Raw genomic sequence first — 22,548 nt, 5'->3', positions numbered from 1 at the left:
GAAATAAATTATGTAGAACGAAAACGCCTCTCTGACAGGTGGAACAAGGAATCACGTCCGATCTATTTATTAATATTTCTATCAGCAACGTGGCCTGGGTCTTAGCCTTTGGGAGAACCTGTGGAGAGGAGGGGGTTAATGGCCAATGTGATTATCTAGATCTTGTGATCCAGAGCTGTCCGATGAATGCGTGCCTTTTATGTGCAGTGAGCAGACTGCATCTCAGCTAGTAGAACTGCCTGAAAACCACCTCACTACACATCTTGGTGAGTTGGGTCAAATGAATGATTATTTGTATATAGATATGTTTATAATGTGCTGTATGTTTTGTTTTTGAATGCTCTTTAAGTTGACCTGTTTAATATTAATGGTCCTATGTATCTCTGACAAGTTTAAGAGACAGCTCTGCTTTCTTTGTATTATCCTTGAGCGATGTAGACTGTTTTTTTAAGAGTTGCTGACCATACAAGCATAGTTTTTTTTACATGTTTTCGATGGCAGGATTTATAGATGTTTGTAGCACCAGACGGATCTGCCTTGATTACCTTCAGTTGACATTAAATGCACAAAACATTTACCAGACACTCTTATCCAGAGTGATTTACAGGAGAAAGTAGGGTTTAAGTGCCTTGCTCAAGGGCACATTGACAGAGTTTTCACCTAGTTGGCTTGGGTATTCAAACCAGCGACTTTTCGGTTACTGGCACAAGGCTTTTAATCACTAGGCTACCTGCCGCTGAGTAAATTACATGCACAGGCATTTGGTCTGGTTTTCTAACTAACACAGTGGATCATTCATAGTGTTTTTTTTTTACCTCCAATACCTCAGCCTGGATCTAAGGATGAAATGACTACAATAGCACATGAGAACAGGCACTGCTGTTGACCTACTGTATGCTACAAATAAAGGTCATTATTATAAAGGTGAACTGAATGAAAACTGAATCACCTCGGTGATGGTAAACTACTGTATTGTATTCCTCTAGCCAGAACATGTTTGGATTCTGTTAGTGTAGTTTTTTGACCGATGCTGTTCTTCGCTCATGTCAACATTCCAAAGTTCAAGATGTACCAACACATCTCAAAGGTGAAAAAGTAGGGGAAATTGTTGAGGTATTCAATGATGGTCCTGAAGGGCTACTGCAGCTGCTGCTTTACATTCAATCCTGCTGATCAGGGACTAAATACTAATTGAAATCATTTCAAATACTTTAGCTGTACTTGATTGAGCTTGCCTGTTGCAATGGAACCAATAGAAATCTCCCAAAAGTGCAAACCCCAACCACATTGCACTCCAGGCAGGCTGAAGCAAACGCTGAAAGTATTTGAAAGATTTCAAATAGTATTTTAACCCAGGTTTGCCTGGGTAATAACTCTTTTGTCAGTCAGTTATACAGTGAGGGAAAAAAGTATTTTATCCCCTGCTGATTTTGTATGTTTGCCCACTGACAAAGAAATGATCAGTCTATAATTTTAATGGTAGGTTTATTTGAACAGTGAGAGACGGAATAACAACAAAAAAATCCAGAAAAACACATGTCAAAAATGTTATAAAATGATTTGCATTTTAATGAGAGAAATAAGTATTTGACCCCTCTGCAAAACATGACTTAGTACTTGGTTGCAAAACCCTTGTTGGCAATCACAGAGGTCAGACGTTTCTTGTAGTTGGCCACCAGGTTTGCACACATCTCAGTAGGGATTTTGTCTCACTTCTCTTTGCAGATCTTCTCCAAGTCATTAAGGTTTCGAGGCTGACGTTTGGTAACTCGAACCTTCAGCTCCCTCCACAGATTTTCTATGGGATTAAGGTCTGGAGACTGGCTAGGCAACTCCAGGACCTTAAATGTGCTTCTTCTTGAGCCACTCCTTTGTTGCCTTGGCCGTGTGTTTTGGGTCATTGTCATGCTGGAATACCCATCCACGACCCATTTTCAATGCCCTGGCTGAGGGAAGGGGGTTCTCATCCAAGATTTCACAGTACATGGCTCCGTCCATCGTCCCTTTGATGTGGTGAAGTTGTCCTGTCCCCTTAGCAGAAAAACACCCCCAAAGAATAATGTTTCCACCTCCATGTTTGACGGTGGAGATGGTGTTCTTGGGGTCATAGGCAGCATTCCTCCTCCTCCAAACACGGCGAGTTGAGTTGATGCCAAAGAGCTCCATTTTGGTCTCATCTGACCACAACACTTTTACCCAGTTGTCCTCTGAATCATTCAAATGTTCATTGGCAAACTTCAGACGGGCATGTATATGTGCTTTCTTGAGCAGGGAGACCTTGCGGGCACTGCAGGATTTCAGTCCTTCACGGCGTAGTGTGTTACCTATTGTTTTCTTGGTGACTATGGTCCCAGCTGCCTTGAGATCATTGACAAGATCCTCCCGTGTAGTTCTGGGCTGATTCCTCACCGTTCTCATGATCATTGCAACTCCACGAGTTGAGATCTTGCATGGAGCCCCAGGCTGAGGGATATTGACAGTTCTTTTGTGTTTCTTCCATTTGCGAATAATCACACCAACTGTTGTCACCTTCTCACCAAGCTGCTTGGCGATGGTCTTGTAGCCCATTCCAGCCTTGCGCAGGTCTACAATTACATTTGAGTCATTTAGCAGACGCTCTTATCCAGAGCGACTTACAGTAGTGAATGCATACATTTCATAAAAAAAATTCTCCGTACTGGTCCCCCATGGGAATCAAACCCACAACCCTGGCGTTGCAAACACCATGCTCTACCAACTGAGCTACACGGGACTATACAATCTTGTCCCTGACATCCTTGGAGAGCTCTTTGGTCTTGGCCATGGTGGAGAGTTTGGAATCTGATTGATTGATGGCTTCTGTGGACAGGTGTCTTTTATACAGGTAACAAACTGAGATTAGGAGCACTCCATTTAAGAGTGTGCTCCTAATCTCAGCTCGTTACCTGTATAAAAGACACCTGGGAGACAGAAATCTTTCTGATTGAGAGGGGGTCAAATACTTATTTCCCTAATTGAAATGCAAATCAATTTATAACATTTTTGACATGCGTTTTTCTGGATTTTTTTGTTGTTATTCTGTCTCTCACTGTTCAAATAAACCTACCATTCAAATTATAGACTGATCATTTCTTTGTCAGTGGGCAAATGTACAAAATCAGCAGGGGATCAAATACTTTTTTCCCTCACTGTATGACCTGTACTATTCAGAAAACGTTTGGGTACGGAATGAGCATTTTGGCTTGTTTATGTTTAACTCCTAGAAAAGGGTTTTTGATAGTAAGTACTCTCAATAACTAAACCATTATGCCCTTGTTGTTTTGATTTGTGGGTGGATTTCAGGGATTACGGCGCAATGTATCTGAATACCCTGGTAATCTGGCTAGTTGACACCGAGGAGTGAGGTGTTCAGAGGCTCGGCTTCTTAGCCATGGAGACAGAGGGGCCGCCTGCTGCACCAGGCCAGTATAGCCAGCCCGGTCAGCCAGGCCCGGTGCTGGGGCTTCGGAGTCTCTCCTTTGCCTACCAGGGCTTGCTAGAGATCCCCTACGAAGTCATACTAGCCCAGCAACACACCCTGGAAGTGTTGGACCTTAGCTACAACCTGCTGGAGGAGTATCCTTCTGTTATGAGCCCTGTACACAGACAGTATATACACACATATTACACGCAGTCGTCACACACACACACACACACACACACACACACACACACACACACACACACACACACACACACACACACACACACACACACACACACACACACACACACACACACACACACACACACACACACACACACACACACTTGTAGTCATGTACATACACTCACCAGAGATGGAAAATCACACTGTTGAAGACACATACATACACAAGCAACACAAACACATCTCTCTCTGACACAAAGAAATACGAAACGTGCAACAGGGTTGGGGTCAATTCAACATAAATGCCAGTCAATTTAGGAAGTATGCTGAAATTCCAATTCCATTTCTCGTCAATGCTTTTCAATAAGAAGAATTGTAATTTGTTAAATTTTCTGAATTGACTGGAATTTAAATGGAATTGACCTCAATCCTGACATGCTATGTACACGCCGCACATTCACACAAACAATCTCTCCTTCACTCCGCTGCCAACGGAGCCCAGCTCTCCTGGGTGAACTGGAGCAGCTCAGCACTCTGATCCTGGACTGCAACAGCTACTCGTCCCACGTCAAGTTCCCCTACATGCCTAGTGTCACCACCGTGTGGATCAACAAGAACAAGATCAGCAACCTACCCATCTTCGTGGAGGAGATCCGCAGCAAGTTTCCCAACATCAAGTAAGAATGGCTTTTACTGAGGGCATTGTGTGTGTGTGTGTGTGTGTGTGTTGTATGTATGTGTGTGTGTGTGTGTGTGTGTGTGTGTGTGTGTGTGTGTGTGTGTGTGTGTGCGTGTGTGTGTGTGTTTGCTTGGGTGTCATTTTGTTTCTGTTAAAGCCAACTTCTTTGGGGTTCAGTATGGTGCAACATTGTGGAGCATGGTAATGGCATGGTAATACAATGTACAAAAAACATGACACCATACCACAAAGACCACTTTAAGTGTCGTTGTTCGACCTCTGGATATTTCTACTTCATTTAGGATCCTCAGCATGATGAACAACGAGGCAGCACCCAGCTACTTCAATGGAGGGAGTCTGCCCCAGTACATAGACTACAGGTGAGCTAGAGTGAACACAGCTGATACACTAAAGCTGCAGCTGTGTATTTAAAAAGAATGAGATGACAATGGTGTATTGTGACACGGTAATAGGAGCAGGATATGATTCTATAACTCTAAATAAGTTACAGAGTCGGTGCCTGAAGGAATCAGATGTTGTATGTTAGACATCTTGCTGTAATGTTTTTTGTCCCCGATCCATGACAGCTTCATTAAAAAAATGTTTAACCTTTATTTAACTAGGCAAGTAAGTTAAGAACAAATTCTTATTTACAATGACGGCCTACCCCAGCCAAACCCTCCCCTTACCTGGACAACACTGGGCCAATTGTGCAGAGCCCGATCCAGGCCGGTTGCGATACCACACGGGATCGAACCAGGGTCTTTAGTGACACCTCTAGCACTGAGATGCAGTGCCTTAGAGCGCTGCGCCACTCGGGAGGCCCCAAAAATCATGAATCAGTCATAAGCTAATGTACAACGTGACACACTGTCGAATAATTTTCAGTGCTGTTAAATATTAGTTTATATACCATATTTGTCTTCCTGCCCTTCATCAGCGTGTTCTGACATTATTCCAGTACTGATGTAATTTAAGCTCAAACTGCAACACAATGATGTCATTCAAAGCACTGAAATGACCAACCTGTTCCTCCTCTGGCACACACAGGCAGTATGTGATCAGTCAGATCCCAAGCCTGACGATCCTGGATGACACTGAGGTTCTGGGGAAAGAGAGGGCGCAGGCTGAGAAGACCTATAGGATGCAGAGGACCAGGGAAGGCAGCAAAAGGAGGAAGGAGCTCCATCGTTGAACCCTCCTTAATACCGCTACCTATATAACTGATCTGAAGACGTATCAAGATGAGCAAATCATTCATTCTAGCGATAGATGATTAGTTCAAGCAAGCTAGCACCAGTTGTAAATATATTATCAACATGTTATTTGTTCAAATGAAAATGGGATACCTTTTGTTATGATTTTCTATGGACATGGTGAATTTCCCTTATCATTAAAGAAATGAAGAGAAGATATTCCATTTCAATGGTGAATGAAGATGTTTTGCAAAAGTAAATAATTCCATGTCACACTCAAACGTCATTTTGTCATTACTTGTATGTTACATATGTCCCTTTGGCAAGAAAATAGCTTATTTAGGCCTATGAGATATCAAATTACCAGTGTACTGACCGATCTGTTAATATGACCTTTGAAAAGTCCTAACTCAGAGAGTGAGTGACAACGTGGAATTAACATGACAAGCATGGTTGAGAAATGGATTGTTTCCTCCTACAGAGTGTCCAATTATCTATTTGAAAAAGTTAGTTTAAATCTTTATCTTGTGGCATTAAAGATGAAGTGATACACAGCACTGTTCTGTTGTGTTTTTAAATGGTTGTTAGACCTACCATGTGATATTATACAATCTATTGTGTATTGTGTAGGTAACAAATTCTGTCAGACAATAGCTATCAAGCTATAAAGGTGACCTATAATCTTTTAATGCACATTATAAAAACGGTTTGCTGGTATGCCCTCACCCGTCTGAGCGGTTGGCTGTGAATGCCCTCACTCACTAGTACAATTATGCTGACTGTGATTTGGGTTCTGACCCTCCACAGGATGTCCAGTCAGAACAATGCTGATGCTTCTCTTTTTAGGGATTTATTTCCTTTTCCTCTTGATCAACACACACACACACTTTTCGTCATATAACATGAATCTTGACTGGGAGTGAATCTTGGTGGAATAGTATTTGTGTTACTCTGAATGAATTTGATGCACCCACCACTTTCAGGTATTCTTGTTACTGTCCACAATACAAATAGTCCTCAGAAATGTGTGTCTTCTTTCTTCGGACAACGATAACACTGACCTGAGTGGGTGGGTGCAGTGTCCAGATGCGCCTTTCCATGTGCTCTGATTGGTTGGGAATGGCAGGGCTATGATGGGTGATGGATAACTAAGGTAGGCTAAACAGCCAAACTAATGCCACTCAAGGGAAACTGAAGGGACTGTGAGGGAAATGTAGGTAGAGAGGAGGGGAGCAGGTCGGTCTTTTTTTACACACATTAATGAAGAATCAGTAGGGCCTAGGCTTGTTTACACATTCACATGTATTGGATTCTAAGCAGCGATAGGTCAGAAAAAACACCTGCCTATCAATATTATTTGAAGAATATGCTAACAACCATATTATGAACCATTCAGAAGAAAAAAAAAAAATGTCAGTCACTCACTCCCTCACTGCTAGGACTTATCAAAGTGGACTTAGGTCTTGGAGCTTTGGACCAATGATTCATATATACACTAGATGACTGTAGGGGGGAGCTGTGTTGAAGCCAACTCCCCCACCGTTGTAAAAAATATTTTGGAAAATATAGAAATGCATATATTAATGTCTACATTAGTTTTTGCCACATTTATTATATTACAAACACCATAATGCATATTTTTGCATTATATTATGTGAGCTAAACAATATAAAAATGTATATATATATTTTCCTTATAGTATCATTTTTAGAGATTACTAATGTTACTCTCTCAACTACAGCATCAACATACTTAAATACATTTAATTGAAATACTGTAGAATTCCATTCATTCCTATAGAGGACTGCGCCTACTGGGGAGTGCCAATATGGCCGACCGGTGGCTTCAAAGCCTCTCAATGGCCAACGCATAGTATTAGCATGCAGGTTTTATATACATCATTGGCTTGGACCCCTAATCTTGCTGATTCTGCTTATTTCACAATATCACTGGAACAAGCTGCAAAAAACACTCAAACTAGACATTTGTATCTTGATCTCTTCATTCAAAGACTCAATCATGGACACTCTTACTGACAGTTGTGGCTGCTTCACGTGATGTATTGTTGCCTTTGCACTGTTGTCTGTGCCCAATCATTTTTGTACCATGTTTTGTGCACCTACCATGTTGTGCTGCTGCCATGTTGTGTTGCTACCATGTTGTTGTCATGTGGTGTTGCTACCATGTTGTGCTGTCATGTGTGCTGCCATGCTATGTTGTTGTCTTAGGTCTCGTTATGTAGTGTTGTGGTGTCTCACTTGTCTTGATGTGTGTTTTGTCCTATATTTTTATTTTGAATCCCAGCCCCTGTCCCCGCAGGAGACCTTTTGCATTTTGGTAGGCCGTCATTGTAAATAAGAATTTGTTCTTAACTGACTTGACTAGTGTCAAAGTTGCGTCAATTCGTTTCTGGTATCAGAACAAAATAGTCAGCACATATTAACTTCTGATTTATTTGTACTTTAATTAATGCAAACACGTGTATGGTAAATATGTCGTTCGTATACGGTCTCTCTGTGACACCTCGCAGGGCAGACAGAGAAGAGAGCGACACATCCTATTGTTCTCTCTTATATACTCTGTCAGAGATAGTTCCCGCTCAATGCTGGCCTGTCAGAGGGAGGAGGAGCGTGGTTTAAACTTGCTCCTCCTATCGTCAGCGTGCAGGCTGGTCCCAGCCTCGTGACGCACTTCCTGTCGCCGGGTGTAGTTCTTCTTGTCTTCAGCAGTTGATTTATCCGTAGTTTATATACTTAATATTGTAGCATAGCTTCCCAGGTATATTATATAAGTTATGCAAGCAAATATCCAGTTCAACCCTAACACTAGTTAAATAAAGGTTAAATAATAATATATATTTTTAAATCACGTGAACAGAAGCACTTGCTGAGGTGGTCCAACCAATGATGCACATAAACCCTGGATGACTATCAGGGGGTGCTGTATTGAAGCCATCTTGGTACTCTTCCTAGAAATGCATTTATTAATGTCTACATTCATTTTTGACACGTTTATTCTATTACAGACACTTTAATACATACATTTAAATGATATTATGTAAGCTAAACATTTCTTTTAAATATTACAAATATATAAAACATTTTCCTTCAAGTATTTTTTAGAGAGTACTAATGTTCCTGTCCCCACTACAACAACAAAAATACTTAAATACATGTAATTTTGTCCTTTAAATATTTAATTGAAATACTGTAGAATTCCATTCATTAATTCCTATGGCGGACTGCTCCTACTAGGGAGTGTCATATGACCGACCCGTGCCTTCAAAGCCTTTCAATGGCCAGTACATAGCGTTAGCAATTCAGGGTTTATATACGTCATTGGGTCCGACTAGCTAGCTACCCGAACAAAAAAAACAACAACATTAGCTTCGCTTCAACTGTAAAGAGAAGAAGTGGTATGTGTGACTGTTTTTTGCAATTATTTGTAATCTTCACCATGCTTTCAAAGTAAATTTACTGTATTTAATTTATTAAGGGCAAGTGCTGTGACTCAGCAAACTGGTTAGTAACCGGTGACGTTGCTTGCTATTCAAAGCTAGCAAGATACGCTAGCCAGCTAGCTAAGTCAACTAACGAGCTACAGTAACTAACTAGTTTAGCCAGGCGTAGGTATAGTTATAGTTAGCCGCTGTTAGAAATCCCTAAATGTCTCTCTCGCTCTCTCTATTATCATGTTTAACACAAGAACCGCACAAAGCCTGTTGTTGTTAGCAGTGTCTGGTGTGGGAGACTGTCAGTTCAGGACCCAGTCTTGGTCCCAATGGGTTGTTGAGTTTAGTCGGATACTATTTCCTGATTGCCTCAAAGCTAGTTTTATCAACTTCCCAGTCTAGTATGACTGTCTTAGATATCGTGTAACAAATAACAGGCCTAACATCCCCCTGTAAAATCCAACCCATAATATAATCTCATTCTATTTCCCATTCTAATATAATAAAAATGACAGGTTCCAGACACTACTAGGATATATCTTGGGCTAACCATTTAGTCAACAACGTCAACATTTACACGAACATTTAACATACGCTTACTTGAGAAAATGTATGCCCCGGGAGTTCTGCACAATGGAGAATGTAGTTATATTTCAAAATCTGGGTATTTGTTAATGGATACTGTAACAGGGCAGTACTTGGAAAGTTGCGAGAGTACATTGCGGCACATGGCTTTCTTAGGTCATCATGAGTTGACTGTTTTTTTTAACGTTCCCTTCAATTCCATTTGTCCTCAAAGTCACAAGGGTGCTATAAAGATGCACTTTCTTATCAGAGGTCCCCTTTGACACAGATAAATATGGGGACACGTATTAACCTTGGGTACCCTTACATCACAAACACTGTTTGACATCTGATTGCACGTTCATAGAGGCTGATGTTGTTTGCGGATTTCACTGTCTGTTCAATCTTGGCAGAGAATCTTCATTTTTAGGCAATAGGCTTATGCTAATACTTCTAGCCTATTCCTATCAAGCCCGATTTGTAGGCTATTTGGTTGCATTTTCCTGAGTATAAAAAGGATGTTAGATAGGGATTGGTAGTGAATTAGTTCAAAGCACAGTTTGAACAATGCTCAAGTTCTTTCCACTTATTGAGTGATTAGCCTAATTTAATACGCAGCAGAGGATAGTAGTATTCCAGAACTATTGTATTTTGGAACACCGTACTAGGCTAATTCACAGGTCTGTTATACCCAGCATTTAGCCGGAATCGTACTTCCCTGTCTGTCCGTGCTGAAACATCCTTGACCTAACAGGTTCTCCCATTAAAAAGCAGTAAGTAGCGATTTTTCAACTACACACAGGGGAGGAACAAGAAAATTCCAGAATACTGGAATTCTTTGCATTTGGTTGTTAAAAATAAAAAAAATTACAAAGTACCTGCGCAATGGGGCAACCACAGAGCAGGCTCAACTTTCGCGACTGCTCAGGTCACTTGTCCTGGGCAATAGGGCAACCCTTAATGTCAATCCCTAAGAAGTTGCCACTGTTTTAGTTTTTGACGCTGAACCTTGAATTGTTTCCTCCAGGTAACCCCAGGTGTATGTGTGAGAGAGGGAGAAAGTCTACAGCCATGAGTAATCCTTTTGCACACATAGTTGAGGCTCTGGACCCAAACAACCCCGACCACAAGTTCTACAACCTCTCAAAGCTTGGAGACCCCAGATATGGTAGGATCTCAAAGTACCATAACCCCTTTGGCAATTGTTGGTGAGCATGGTTGGTGTACTAGGCTAAATTCAGGAAATGTACTGACATTTAGTTAATTTGAGTAAATGCTCAAACTAGATTTATTCTGATTCATGAATTACATTTCAGTTAATTGCACTGTCACTGTTTTTGAACTTCAACCCTGATGTTTGATATGAAATGCTTCCCTCCTCCTACAGACCGCCTGCCATTCTCCATCCGTGTGCTGCTTGAGTCGGCTGTGAGGAACTGTGATGGGTTCCTGGTGAAGCGGTCAGACGTGGAGAGCATCCTGAACTGGAAGCGGACCCAGAATCAAAGCGTAGAGGTGCCGTTCAGACCTGCCAGGGTCATCCTGCAGGATTTCACGTGAGTTAGACCACATGGTGTATCAATTCTGCAGTTGTGCTCATGAGAAATCTTTAATGGTAAAATATGCTGTGGCAATATCTGTATTGTAAACTGGGAAAAGCTGATGGGCAGGTATCTAAATTGAGGTGGCTTTTCTTTCCCTTTTTAAAGGGGTTGCTTTGAATAGTGAATGGATTTATATTTTAACTTGTGTCCTGTCTCTCTTTCCCCTTGCAGTGGAGTGCCTGCAGTAGTGGACTTTGCTGCGATGCGCGACGCTGTGAAGAAGCTGGGGGGGAGATCCAGAGAAGATCAACCCAGTATGTCCAGCGGACCTTGTCATTGATCATTCCATCCAGGTGGACTTCAACAGGAAGTAAGTCTGGGGGTCAGATTTGTGTGTGGGGGGGGTCAATTAACCTCTATGGGCTAGGTGGGACGCAAGCGTCCCACCTACTCAACAGCCAGTGGAATCCCGTGGCGCGATATTCAAATACCTCAGAAATGCTATTACTTCAATTTCTCAAACATATGACTATTTTACACCATTTTAAAGACAAGACTCTCGTTAATCTAACCGCACTGTCCGATTTCAAAAAGGCTTTACAACGAAAGCAAAACATTAGATTATGTCAGCAGAGTACCCAGCCAGAAATAATCAGACACCCATTTTTCAAGCTAGCATATAATGTCACAAAAACCAAAACCACAGCTAAATGCAGCACTAACCTTTGATGATCTTCATCAGATGACACTCCTAGGACATTATGTTATACAATACATGCATGTTTTGTTCAATCAAGTTCATATTTATATCAAAAAACAGCTTTTTACATTAGCATGTGACTAGCATGTGACTAGCATTCCCACCGAACACTTCCGGTGAATTTACTAAATTACTCACGATAAACGTTCACAAAAAACATAATTATTTTAAGAATTATAGATACAGAACTCCTTTATGCAATCGCGGTGTCCGATTTTTCAAATAGCTTTTTGGTGAAAGCACATTTTGCAATATTCTGAGTAGATAGCCCGGCCATCACAGGCTAGCTATTTTGACACCCACCAAGTGTGGTACTCACCAAACTCAGATTTACTATAAGAAAAATTGGATTACCTTTGCTGTTCTTCGTCAGAATGCACTCCCAGGACTTCTACTTCAATAACAAATGTTGGTTTGGTTCCAAATAATCCATAGTTATATCCAAATAGCGGCGTTTTGTTTGTGCGTTCAAGACACTATCCGAAGGGTAAAGAAGGGTGACGCGCCCGGCGCGTTTCGTGACAAAACAAAATCAAAATATTCCATTACCGTACTTCGAAGCATGTCAAACGCTGTTTAAATTCAATTTTTATGCGATTTTTCTCGTAAAAAAGCGATAATATTCTGACCGGGAAACCCTGTTTTCGTTCAAAGACAGAAAATGTAAACATGGTGGAGTCTCGTGCACGAGCGCCCCAGTCTCATTGTTCTCAGATCGACCACTATCCAAATGCGCTACTGTTTTTCAGCCATGGCCTGCAAAGTCATCATTCAACGTTCTGGCGCCTTCTGAGCGCCAGAAAATGTCACGTTATGCCAGAGATCCCCTGTTTTGGATAGAGATGATCAAGAAATAGTCAGAGAGAGCGCTTCCTGTTTGGAATCTTCTCAGGTTTTGGCCTGCCAAATGAGTTCTGTTATACTCACAGACACCATTCAAACAGTTTTAGAAACGTTAGGGTGTTTTCTATCCAAATCAAACAATTATATGCATATTCTAGTTACTGGGCAGGAGTAGTAACCAGATTAAATCGGGTACGTTTTTTATCCGGCCGTGCAAATACTGCCCCCTATCCCCAACAGGTTAAAGTAGGGCTGAACATCATAATTAAGTGAATTTCCATTAAGGAGGAATTGTTGTGAATTAGAAGTTTATGAATACTGGTCATTTCAGTGAAATACTGCTACACAGGCTAATTGCTGGAGAAATTATTATACCTTTTACTACATATTTATGAAGCTAACACAGGCTGATGTGTAAGCACAGAATGGAATGTCCTGTAGGGTGAGCTTGTTTGTTGGACTTTGCTCTTAAGAGACTTAGTGGAGCCTGTAAATTTCGACATTTCTGTTGACCACCAGTCGTCATAATGTTGCATTACGCTGAAATAATGACATCTACATTGTGACCATGCTGAGTCTCCAAGCTGACATTGTTGCAAATGTTAACTGCTATTTTTGTCCCGAGAGGTGTAAACCTATAAAGCAAAATATTCCAAATTCCCAACGCTGATACACTGTTTCTTACAGATTTGTAATTTTGTGCTCATTCTACTCTCAAGTAAACATATTAGGAGATGTACATTATGACATTTGTGTAATTTTCACCTGGAACTTAAAAGAAAGCTTTTGGCTTGAGTTTTATTTTGGTATTTGTTTCAGTAGTCAATTGTTGATATAGTTCCAAAATGTTTAGTATGTCAGCAATAAAGTTTTCAAGATATGTACTGTAACTTTCAAAATACAGAAATCAGGCCCCAATGATGCATTTTGCATCATATGATGCAAAACTCATCCAGCGGGCCAGATTCTGTATTCTGAAAGTTACATATCTTGATTGCTGAAATACTCCTCAACTCCTTTCCTAGATGTTTTACTTTTATGAGAACAGATTACGACGGATGTGTTTTTAAGAAATTCAGATTGAGTCAATTGACATTTTATTTTTCCCAGGTCTGACAGCCTCCAGAAAAACCAGGACTTGGAGTTTGACAGAAACAGAGAGCGATTTGAGTTCTTAAAGGTATCCAAACCCTTTGTCCACCATTCAAAACCTGTAGTTTAACTCATAAGCCTTTCATAAAGGGCCACACAATTTATAACACACATGGCCCTTTTTAATCATAGCAATATCATGTATAAAACCCACAAGCCTCCCTAAACTATTGATCTTGATCCCGCTCCCGTTCCACAGTGGGGCTCCAAAGCATTCCAGAACATGCGTATCATTCCCCCCGGTTCGGGGATAGTGCACCAGGTCAACCTTGAGTACCTGGCCAGGGTGGTGTTTGACCAGGACGGCTACTACTACCCCGACAGCCTGGTGGGCACCGACTCCCACACCACCATGATCGACGGCCTGGGCGTGCTGGGCTGGGGTAATTACTAGATTGGATTATGTACACTGTTAAAAAGATAAATGGGATTGACTCAAATCATTGCTAATGGTGTTAAAGGGATAGTTCACCCAAAGTACAATATTACTGCAGTTACAAATTACTAGATTTTTTATTTTTTTTCCCCAAGTGGACAGTACTTAGCTACCAATAAACCAAACCCCAAAATGTAGTTGAGAAAATATGAGCTATCTAGCCATGCTACTGGAATGTGCCCAGAGCTGGAATGAATCCTGTCGGACATGTTTGTTGTAGGTGTGGGCGGGATCGAGGCGGAGGCCGTCATGCTGGGCCAGCCAATCAGCATGGTGCTCCCCGAAGTCATCGGCTACAGGCTACAGGGCACCCCCAACAAGTTCATCACCTCAACCGACATCGTCCTCACCGTCACTAAGGTAACTGGTTACGCGGTTGCACGACTGCCACTGTTTTATCGATGGACATCTCTTTTAGACAAATCTGTCTAATCAGTGTAGCTCAAGGCATGAACTGATTCAACAAAGTAGCCCTATCAATGCTATTGGTTTGGAGAATTGTGTTGATTTGATAAGGGGATAAATAAAGTTGTATTGACTGAGATTAGTTGTAGATAAACAGTGGCAGCAATTTAATTTCACCAGTGTATGTCACATAGAAACACTGTTTGTCTGAGTGTCCCATTCTCTCCCTCTGTGCCCACAGCACCTGCGCCAGGTTGGCGTCGTGGGGAAGTTTGTGGAGTTCTTTGGGCCAGGTGTGGCACAGCTGTCCATAGCCGATCGAGCCACCATCGCCAACATGTGCCCGGAGTATGGCGCCACTGCAGCTTTTTTCCCTGTAGACCACATCAGTCTTCAGTACCTGGAGCAGACAGGTGAGATATCCACACCAATGCACATGAGCACCACTTGTCTATATTTACAATGGGCGTTTCTGATTCCGATGGAAAGCAATACAGATATTACATTGGCCTCTTTTTAAATTGCAAACTTTCAAACAGCCTTTGAATGTTACACCACCTACTTAGCGGAGTAATTTTTCTCCTTTTGTAACTGCAAAAACCTTTCTGAATACATTTTAAATGTAAAACGGGGCTGATAATAGTAGTATTAAAAACCTGAGGGAACTGTAGATGCAACTGGCAAAGTGTAATTTACTTCATGTCTGGATTCTTCATTTTCTTTCCTCTTTCCCCTGCTCACTCTGCCCAGGGAGAGATGCTGAGAAACTGGATTACATCACCAGGTATCTGAAAGCAGTAGCCATGTTCAGAGACTACAGTAACTCCTCCCAGGACCCTGACTTCACCCAGGTACTCTATTCCACAGTGGATCCTTCTCAAACACTTTTAGTCATTTAGAAATTAGGACTTGTAGTTTCTGGATGTATTTGATTAAAGATTGTCAGGCATGCTAGACTAGCTATGGTGACTTTTGGAAGTCATTCAGTTTTGAAAATGATTTGACAAGTGGATGACTGGAATGTATTTGTAAAATGATTGGCAAGTCTCCCTTTTTAATCTCCTCCTTTTGTTTTCGGTCTCATTGTGATTTTCCCTCTGTGCCGCCTCCTCTCTCCATCCTATGCAGGTGCATGAGCTGGACCTGAGCACTGTGGTTCCGTGCTGCAGTGGTCCCAAGAGGCCTCAGGACAGGGTGGCTGTGTCGGACATGAAGACTGACTTTGAGGCCTGCCTGGCAGCTAAGGTAATGACGACACCTGCTTAACACTGACTTTTTTGGTATCTACATGCTAATAGCATCCTGTTATCTCAAATCCTTCCCTTTTTTCTTTTATATTTGCATGTGTGTATGAGGTGTGCACAGTTAGAAAACCTATAGGTCATATATAGGTGAGCCCACTAGCTTTTCTAACTCCGTGGACGTGTGCCATTGCAGCAAGGCTTCAAGGGTTTCCAGGTGACTCCGGAGCTTCACCACGTAAAGGTTCCATTCCAATACAATGACAAGGAGTACAGCCTCTCCCACGGCTCAGTGGTCATTGCTGCCATCACCAGCTGTACCAACACCAGCAACCCCTCTGTAATGCTGGGGGCTGGTACGTATCCCTCGCTCCATACCTCATATCCTGCGCTTTCTGGGTTGTGTTCGTTAGTCACCAAGCAGACGAAATTGACGGAAACAGAGGGACTACCTGGACTCCAAAAATAAATGTTATTTTTTTCTTTTCTGCTGCAAAAACGTTTGCAAAGTTTTCCGTTACGTGCCCCAATGAACACACCCCAGCTATCAGCGGCTGTAATTTGACTAATATCTGGGAAGTTGCTCAGTCAATAAGGTTGAATTGGCTCTGCGTTGCTTTTCAGGTCTCCTGGCGAAGAAGGCCATCGAGGCTGGTCTGAGCATGAAGCCCTACATCAAGACCAGCCTGTCGCCCGGCAGCGGAGTGGTCACCTACTACCTAAAGGAGAGTGGCGTCATGGACTACCTCTTCCAGCTTGGGTAAGGCACTCATTCCTGAAGACTAATTGTCTGGAGAATGAGGGGTTCATCTCAAGTCTTTCCTAGCTTCTTTATCCTCCTTCATTTCAGGATGACGGTGTGTGACGTATTTAAGCAGTAAGGCCCGAGGTGGTGTGGTATATGGCCAGTAGACCACGGCTAAGGGCTGTTCTTATGCGCATCACTGTGGTATATTGGCCATATACCACAAACTGCTGAGGTGCCTTATTGCTATTATAAACTGCTTACCAACGTGATAAAAAATGTTTTATATCATACTCATGATATACGATGGCTTTCAGCATTCAGGTCTCGAACCACCCAGTTTATAATTTCCTTTTTGTCGATATATAATGTTATTTTTCCCCCGTCAGGTTTGAAGTGGTGGGTTATGGCTGCATGACATGTATAGGCAACAGTGGGCCCCTCCCAGAGCCTGTGGTGGAGGCCATTACTCAGGTAACTACTAACTTTTAATATTCTAATATTAGGGCATGCAATGGAAAACATAATGTTTTGGGGGGTCCATGGAATCCCCCCCCCCCCCCTTTTCAGTCCATTTTCTTATTTTGGGTGCCTAATGAACACGACACTGCATGGTCAATGGCTACAGCTCCTCACACGTTCCTCTACCTTCAGGGAGATCTGGTAGCCGCTGGGATCCTATCAGGTAACAGGAACTTTGAGGGGCGTGTCCACCCCAACACACGAGCCAATTACCTGGCCTCTCCCCCGCTGGTCATTGCCTACGCTATCGCCGGAACCGTGAGGATTGACTTTGATACAGAGCCCATTGGTGAGCGTCCTCAAACCAACGCCGTGAATTGGCAATGGTTCTGTAGTTTTTCTATATAGCATTCATACCAGCTGAGGCTGTAATGGGTGGAATTAAATTAATCTAGTGGTATCGTTCCATTCATTCAATTCCACCCATTACAATGAGCCAAGTCCTCCAATTTTAAAGTGACACCAGCCTTCACTGGTTCACACATACACTGTTCCTGGAGCTCTCAAGACGTTTCAGCAGATTGGGCTGTCGGTGCTGATACTGGTTTCTGTTGTTTCTCTCTCGCCGCCTCTGGTTTCATGGTGAAGCTCTGAACAACGAAGGGAAGGAGGTTTTCCTCAGGGACATCTGGCCCACACGGGAGGAGATCCAGGCTGTGGAGAGACAGTTTGTCATTCCTGCTATGTTCAAAGAGGTTTATGAGAAGATTGAGGTAAACTCAACTCTTTGGATATACATTTTATATGATTTTTTCCCCTGGTTTGATTGTGTTGACAAGTTGATTAGTGGGGGGGTTAAGTAATGCCTCAACATTTCAGCCTCTAGAAGGCCATAAAGTGTAAAAATGTGTGTCAATAGGTTACCTTTTCAAGGTATTGTTTAGTACATTAGTGTAAAGAGCTGTTGTCTTTGTAGTTTTGATATGGGACTGTTCTACCTTGCTCCGCCCTGTCAGAAAGTGAATGAACGCTGGAACGCTCTCAACGCCCCCTCAGACAAGCTGTACACCTGGGACCCCAAGTCCACCTACATCAAGTCTCCACCCTTCTTCGATGGACTGGTACAACACACTAACCTAATGGTGTCGCTGTAATGTCTGAGTTCTTTCCAATCGGCTTTCAGGTTTCGTTAAAGGGATAGTTCAGAGAAAGTACATATTTATATATTTGTTTCCAAGTAGTCTATGGACAAGGAGAGACTGCAATCCACAACTAGACACTTTTACCAACTGCTAATATTATAAAGACATTGTCATTCATGCAATTCCGCGGAACTATCCCCTTAACCTTTCGGTGATTTATTCAGACCAAGGAACTACAGACCCCCAAGTCCATAACTAATGCCTACGTGCTGCTGAACTTCGGTGACTCTGTGACCACGGACCACATCTCTCCTGCTGGGAACATCGCCCGAACCAGTCCTGCAGCACGATACCTGACCAGCAGAGGGTGAGCGATGGGAGGCAGTCACTATTTCACATTACTAATAGTATTTTTCATACTACTGAGCTGTACTGCACTTGCCTGGTAATACACCCCCCATGGCTGGAACCGTGCTGGAAAGACCATGCGGAATGAAAATATCCCAACCAGCAGAGTATACGTTTCTGGTCCGCACGATGGTGTGAAATTTAACGCTGGCTTTTTTAGTATGTTTATGATAGAGTGAAGTTATATGAAGGGTCAAAGGTTTAATCTCTATTTCTTATCCTTTGCCCTGGCAGTTTAAACCCACGTGACTTCAACTCGTACGGATCTCGGCGTGGCAACGATGCTGTGATGGCCCGGGGCACGTTCGCCAACATCCGTCTCTTCAACAAGTTCCTGAACAAGCAGGCTCCGCGCACCCTGCACTTACCTTCTGATGAAACAGTAAGGCCCTGTAATAATTCTCAATAATAATCTCTTATAATGTAAAAAATCTCCAGATAATGTTAGACACCAGATTATGTAAAAAGTTATTACATTATCAGATGAGTAACATTTTTTTTAGCTTATGTAATAACTTACAATAAATGTATGTTTAGAGTTTGTTCTTGTATTTTGACCGCATATTGCAGTTTCCTTATTGTATGGCTGTTATATGTACTCTGGTTGTCCACATGAATCGATGTGTATATATTCGGTGTATTCTTGGCTTGTCTGTTTCTCTACAGCTAGATGTGTTTGATGCTGCTGAGCGCTACCAGCAGGCTGGCCTCCCCCTCATGATCCTGGCTGGGAAGGAGTACGGATCGGGCAGCTCGAGAGACTGGGCCGCTAAAGGTCCCTTCCTCCTGGTCTGTCTCTCCTCTTATCATAACTGTGTTTTGATATGTTATCTGTTATACATTATTACGTTATCTTTTTTTACATGACCTTTTGATAATGTATGATGTTGTAGATTAGAAGAATGTATGGGGAAAAAAAGGGATTTGAATGTCATTGCCTGTATGATACTTTCCATTAGCCAAGATAAGATTCTGGTGGGCTGTGTGGATTTGTTATTTCACTTTATTGAACAAACATACAATTCAAAGTAGGGACAATGTACACAGAAGCCATAAACACCAGGTGGCGCCATGAGAAAGACGGTAAAGAAAAGACACAATTAGATGATGCAAGACTCTTGAATAATAATAATTTATTCAACTTGTATAGCACTTTTCAAGGAATGCCTCAAAGCACACACAAAATACAAGTCATTTAGAAAACCGTCATTAGAAAGTTCATGGCTTGAGTGGTCATCTGAGGGAGGTGGTCAAGCTGGGAGAGAAAGTCCAGAGGCAGGCAGGAAGCGCGGTCTCATCAAGGTGTCTCACTGTTTCTGGCTTCGCCGTAGTATAACTTAGTCAGATGAAGTTTTAGCTATGGCATTGCAGTCCATGGACTGTAGTAAGTAGGTAGCTAGCTACTCCTTCGCTATTACCAAAATGAAGCACCCACTTGGATGATGCCATGGCAGTCATGTATAATTAAGAGTTTCTCGGCAGGTGGGCTGCAGGGATACCTCCCTGATACCCCTCTTCTGTGCCCCTCTCCCAGGGAATCAAGGCGGTGCTAGCAGAGAGCTATGAGCGAATCCACCGCAGTAACCTGGTGGGCATGGGGGTGATTCCTCTGGAGTACCTGGCTGGGGACACAGCAGACAGCCTGGGGCTGACAGGACGCGAGCGCTACACCGTGGTCATCCCTGAGCCACTCACACCCAGGATGGTTGTTGACATTAAGGTTGGTCTGCCTGGTGATGGAATGGGAAATACTGGACTGAGGAAGGGTTACCGATCATTCATATGGTCAATTTTGCAGGAGTTTCTAGATCCTTTTCATGACACAGCTAACAAATGGAACTTAGTAGTTCCTGTTCACTTTCTGTACTGTATATTGTGATTCTGTGGCAATACTTTGTATATAGTAATGTGCTCATATTTTACTATTATTTTGTAGTGTTAAATAAAAGTATACTTAGCGGGGTAGCTTACTCCTGGAGCATACGGCATCAACAGCAGTTAATCCTAATATCCTACCGCTCTCTTTTTCCCATCCGTCACAGCTCGACACGGGCAAAACATTCCAGGTGAGGATGAGGTTTGACACGGACGTGGAGCTGACATACTTCCACAACGGAGGCATCCTGAACTACATGATCCGCAAGATGTCTGAGAACTAGAGAGCACGCCGTCGGGACCAAGTCATGCTGAACACGAAAATCCTCTGTGTAGACGGCGATACAGAACGTGCTGAGTCCCCCTCTCTGTTTCTGTTCGATTTTTAACATTTGGTTTACATAATCTTGTGGTTTTAGTGCATTAATTGGTTCTATACTTGATCCATTGCAGGTTGGAATGAGTCAGAAGTACCCCACAGCACATTTAACACTGGTATGATGTACACCTGGGTTCAAATGGTCTTTGCTTTCTTAATCAAGCCCAGCTAAAGTGTTAGAAAGAAAACAAATATTTCTAACCCAGGTTTCGTATGATGTGACGACAGTACAGTAACCACCCTACCTCTTTGTTGCCAAACCAGTGGTTCACCCCACCCTCATCCCTCCCACCGTCCATGCTAACATTAGCTAACCATGCACACAAACCTAGTCTGCCCTGGTTGGCTGTCTTGTCCAGTTATTACCATCGTTGGTTTAAAGCTGCCATCTGTTCGGACCAGGGTTGTATTTGTTGATTTCATGTCTTATTATGTCATTTTACAAACTGCTGCTGTGGTGGAGCAGACATAGGCTGCTTCTGAAATGGAGCCCTATTCCCTTCATAGTGCACTACTTGTGACCAAAATGTGTGCACTATATAGGGAATAAGGTGTTAACCCCAGACACTGTAATAGGTTGGCTTCAACTCCTGACAACAAGGGTGTTGTCTTTGTATTATGAAAAAGAGACCAGCATAGTTTAGAGTACCTAAGTTTAGTTGCCTTAAATGGTAAAGTTGACCCTCGCCTTTTATGAGAGGAACATTATATTGTGCGTGTGCCTCGTTTCTTTTAAATCCATTTAAATGCTGCCTCTGCACTAAAGTATGTTTTTACTAGATCACTAATTTCAGTCTTGTCTCTGTTTCATAAATCCACTTTTCTTTCTTAACCTGTTGATGTTGGCAACCCGACTTATGATTTTGTCAGTGAGTACTTACTCCTGTTGGTGAGTAGGGTTGCAACATTTTAGTACGTTTCCAGAAATCCCTGTTAGAATCCTCCAACCAGGGTTTCTGGGAATTTTGCAACCCTACTGGTGAGTGGCTGAACTTAATTCCCAGTTGCCGGTGTGACAGGGAGGCTTATAAATCAAATTAATATAATCATGAATTCCAAACTGCATGAAATTTCTTAGCTGAAGCGAGAATTCATATTTGCACTTGGGGTTTAATGGACCAAATAGTTTCTATCAATAAGAATGAAGTCCTACTTTGAGATTCTTTTCAGAAGGTACTTGTTTGTGGTATGGATAAAATGTATTTTTCCCCCACGGTTAGCAGGAGTCTGCTACAAGGCCACACCGGGGCTAGTCTTCGTCCTTCCTGTTTCTTTCCGCAAATAACTGGACATATCCACCATATTGCTGTCCCCTATCATGTATTTTCAGTGATTGCATAATGTTATCAACAATCCTGTTATGAAATGGCTCAGGGGCAGAGTAAGACTACGTTTGTCAAATTTAATACACATTCATTTATGACAGGAATGTTCTCCAAAAGAAAAGGAGAGCTGCAATAATTGAATAACCACGTTTCGACAGACAAGCTGTCTTCATCAAAGTATGTTCTCCGCTAGCCAGCACCTCGCCTAAACAGGTGCGGTTCTTTCGTCTCTAATAAACTTGAACTTCTACATAACTCAAATGCAGCACTGTTGTCAAAATAATTGTGCATTAGCATACTGTAGCCTATTCTT

The 22,548-nt window shown here is 42.3% G+C and overlaps 2 protein-coding genes across 3 annotated transcripts; both read left to right on the top strand.

The window, feature by feature from the left end:
* Positions 1-122: 122 nt before the first annotated feature.
* Positions 123-6,057, top strand: cj011 (CJ011 protein). Of its 2 annotated transcripts, none has more exons than XM_014206632.2 (5): positions 123-266; positions 3,322-3,594; positions 4,126-4,305; positions 4,610-4,687; positions 5,358-6,057. In XM_014206632.2, the coding sequence occupies exons 2-5, from the start codon at positions 3,410-3,412 to the stop codon at positions 5,500-5,502; spliced, it is 588 nt and encodes a 195-aa protein (XP_014062107.1). In that variant the 5' UTR covers positions 123-266; positions 3,322-3,409; the 3' UTR covers positions 5,503-6,057. The 2 variants fall into 2 exon arrangements, with proteins under 2 accessions (XP_014062107.1, NP_001134772.1); NM_001141300.1 differs by having other exon boundaries at positions 227-266; positions 4,123-4,305; positions 5,358-6,056.
* A 2,794-nt stretch (positions 6,058-8,851) lies between these two features.
* Positions 8,852-22,496, top strand: aco1 (aconitase 1, soluble). The gene is given in 22 exon segments (NM_001140230.1): positions 8,852-8,918; positions 10,546-10,686; positions 10,906-11,074; positions 11,294-11,353; positions 11,355-11,432; positions 13,776-13,845; positions 14,017-14,200; positions 14,474-14,613; positions 14,900-15,071; positions 15,409-15,509; positions 15,787-15,903; positions 16,096-16,255; positions 16,524-16,659; positions 17,034-17,118; positions 17,299-17,455; positions 17,755-17,879; positions 18,123-18,227; positions 18,473-18,615; positions 18,891-19,038; positions 19,323-19,445; positions 20,191-20,376; positions 20,699-22,496. Coding segments are annotated over 21 exon segments (2,703 nt in total). The 5' UTR covers positions 8,852-8,918; positions 10,546-10,559; the 3' UTR covers positions 20,816-22,496.
* The last annotated feature ends 52 nt before the right edge of the window (positions 22,497-22,548 follow it).

Source organism: Salmo salar, chromosome ssa07 (genome assembly GCF_905237065.1).
Source record: "Salmo salar chromosome ssa07, Ssal_v3.1, whole genome shotgun sequence".
In the NCBI taxonomy this organism is placed as follows: Eukaryota; Metazoa; Chordata; class Actinopteri; order Salmoniformes; family Salmonidae; genus Salmo; species Salmo salar.
The sequence above is the reverse complement of the archived record's forward strand: the minus strand, read 5'-3'. Positions and strand labels throughout refer to the sequence as shown.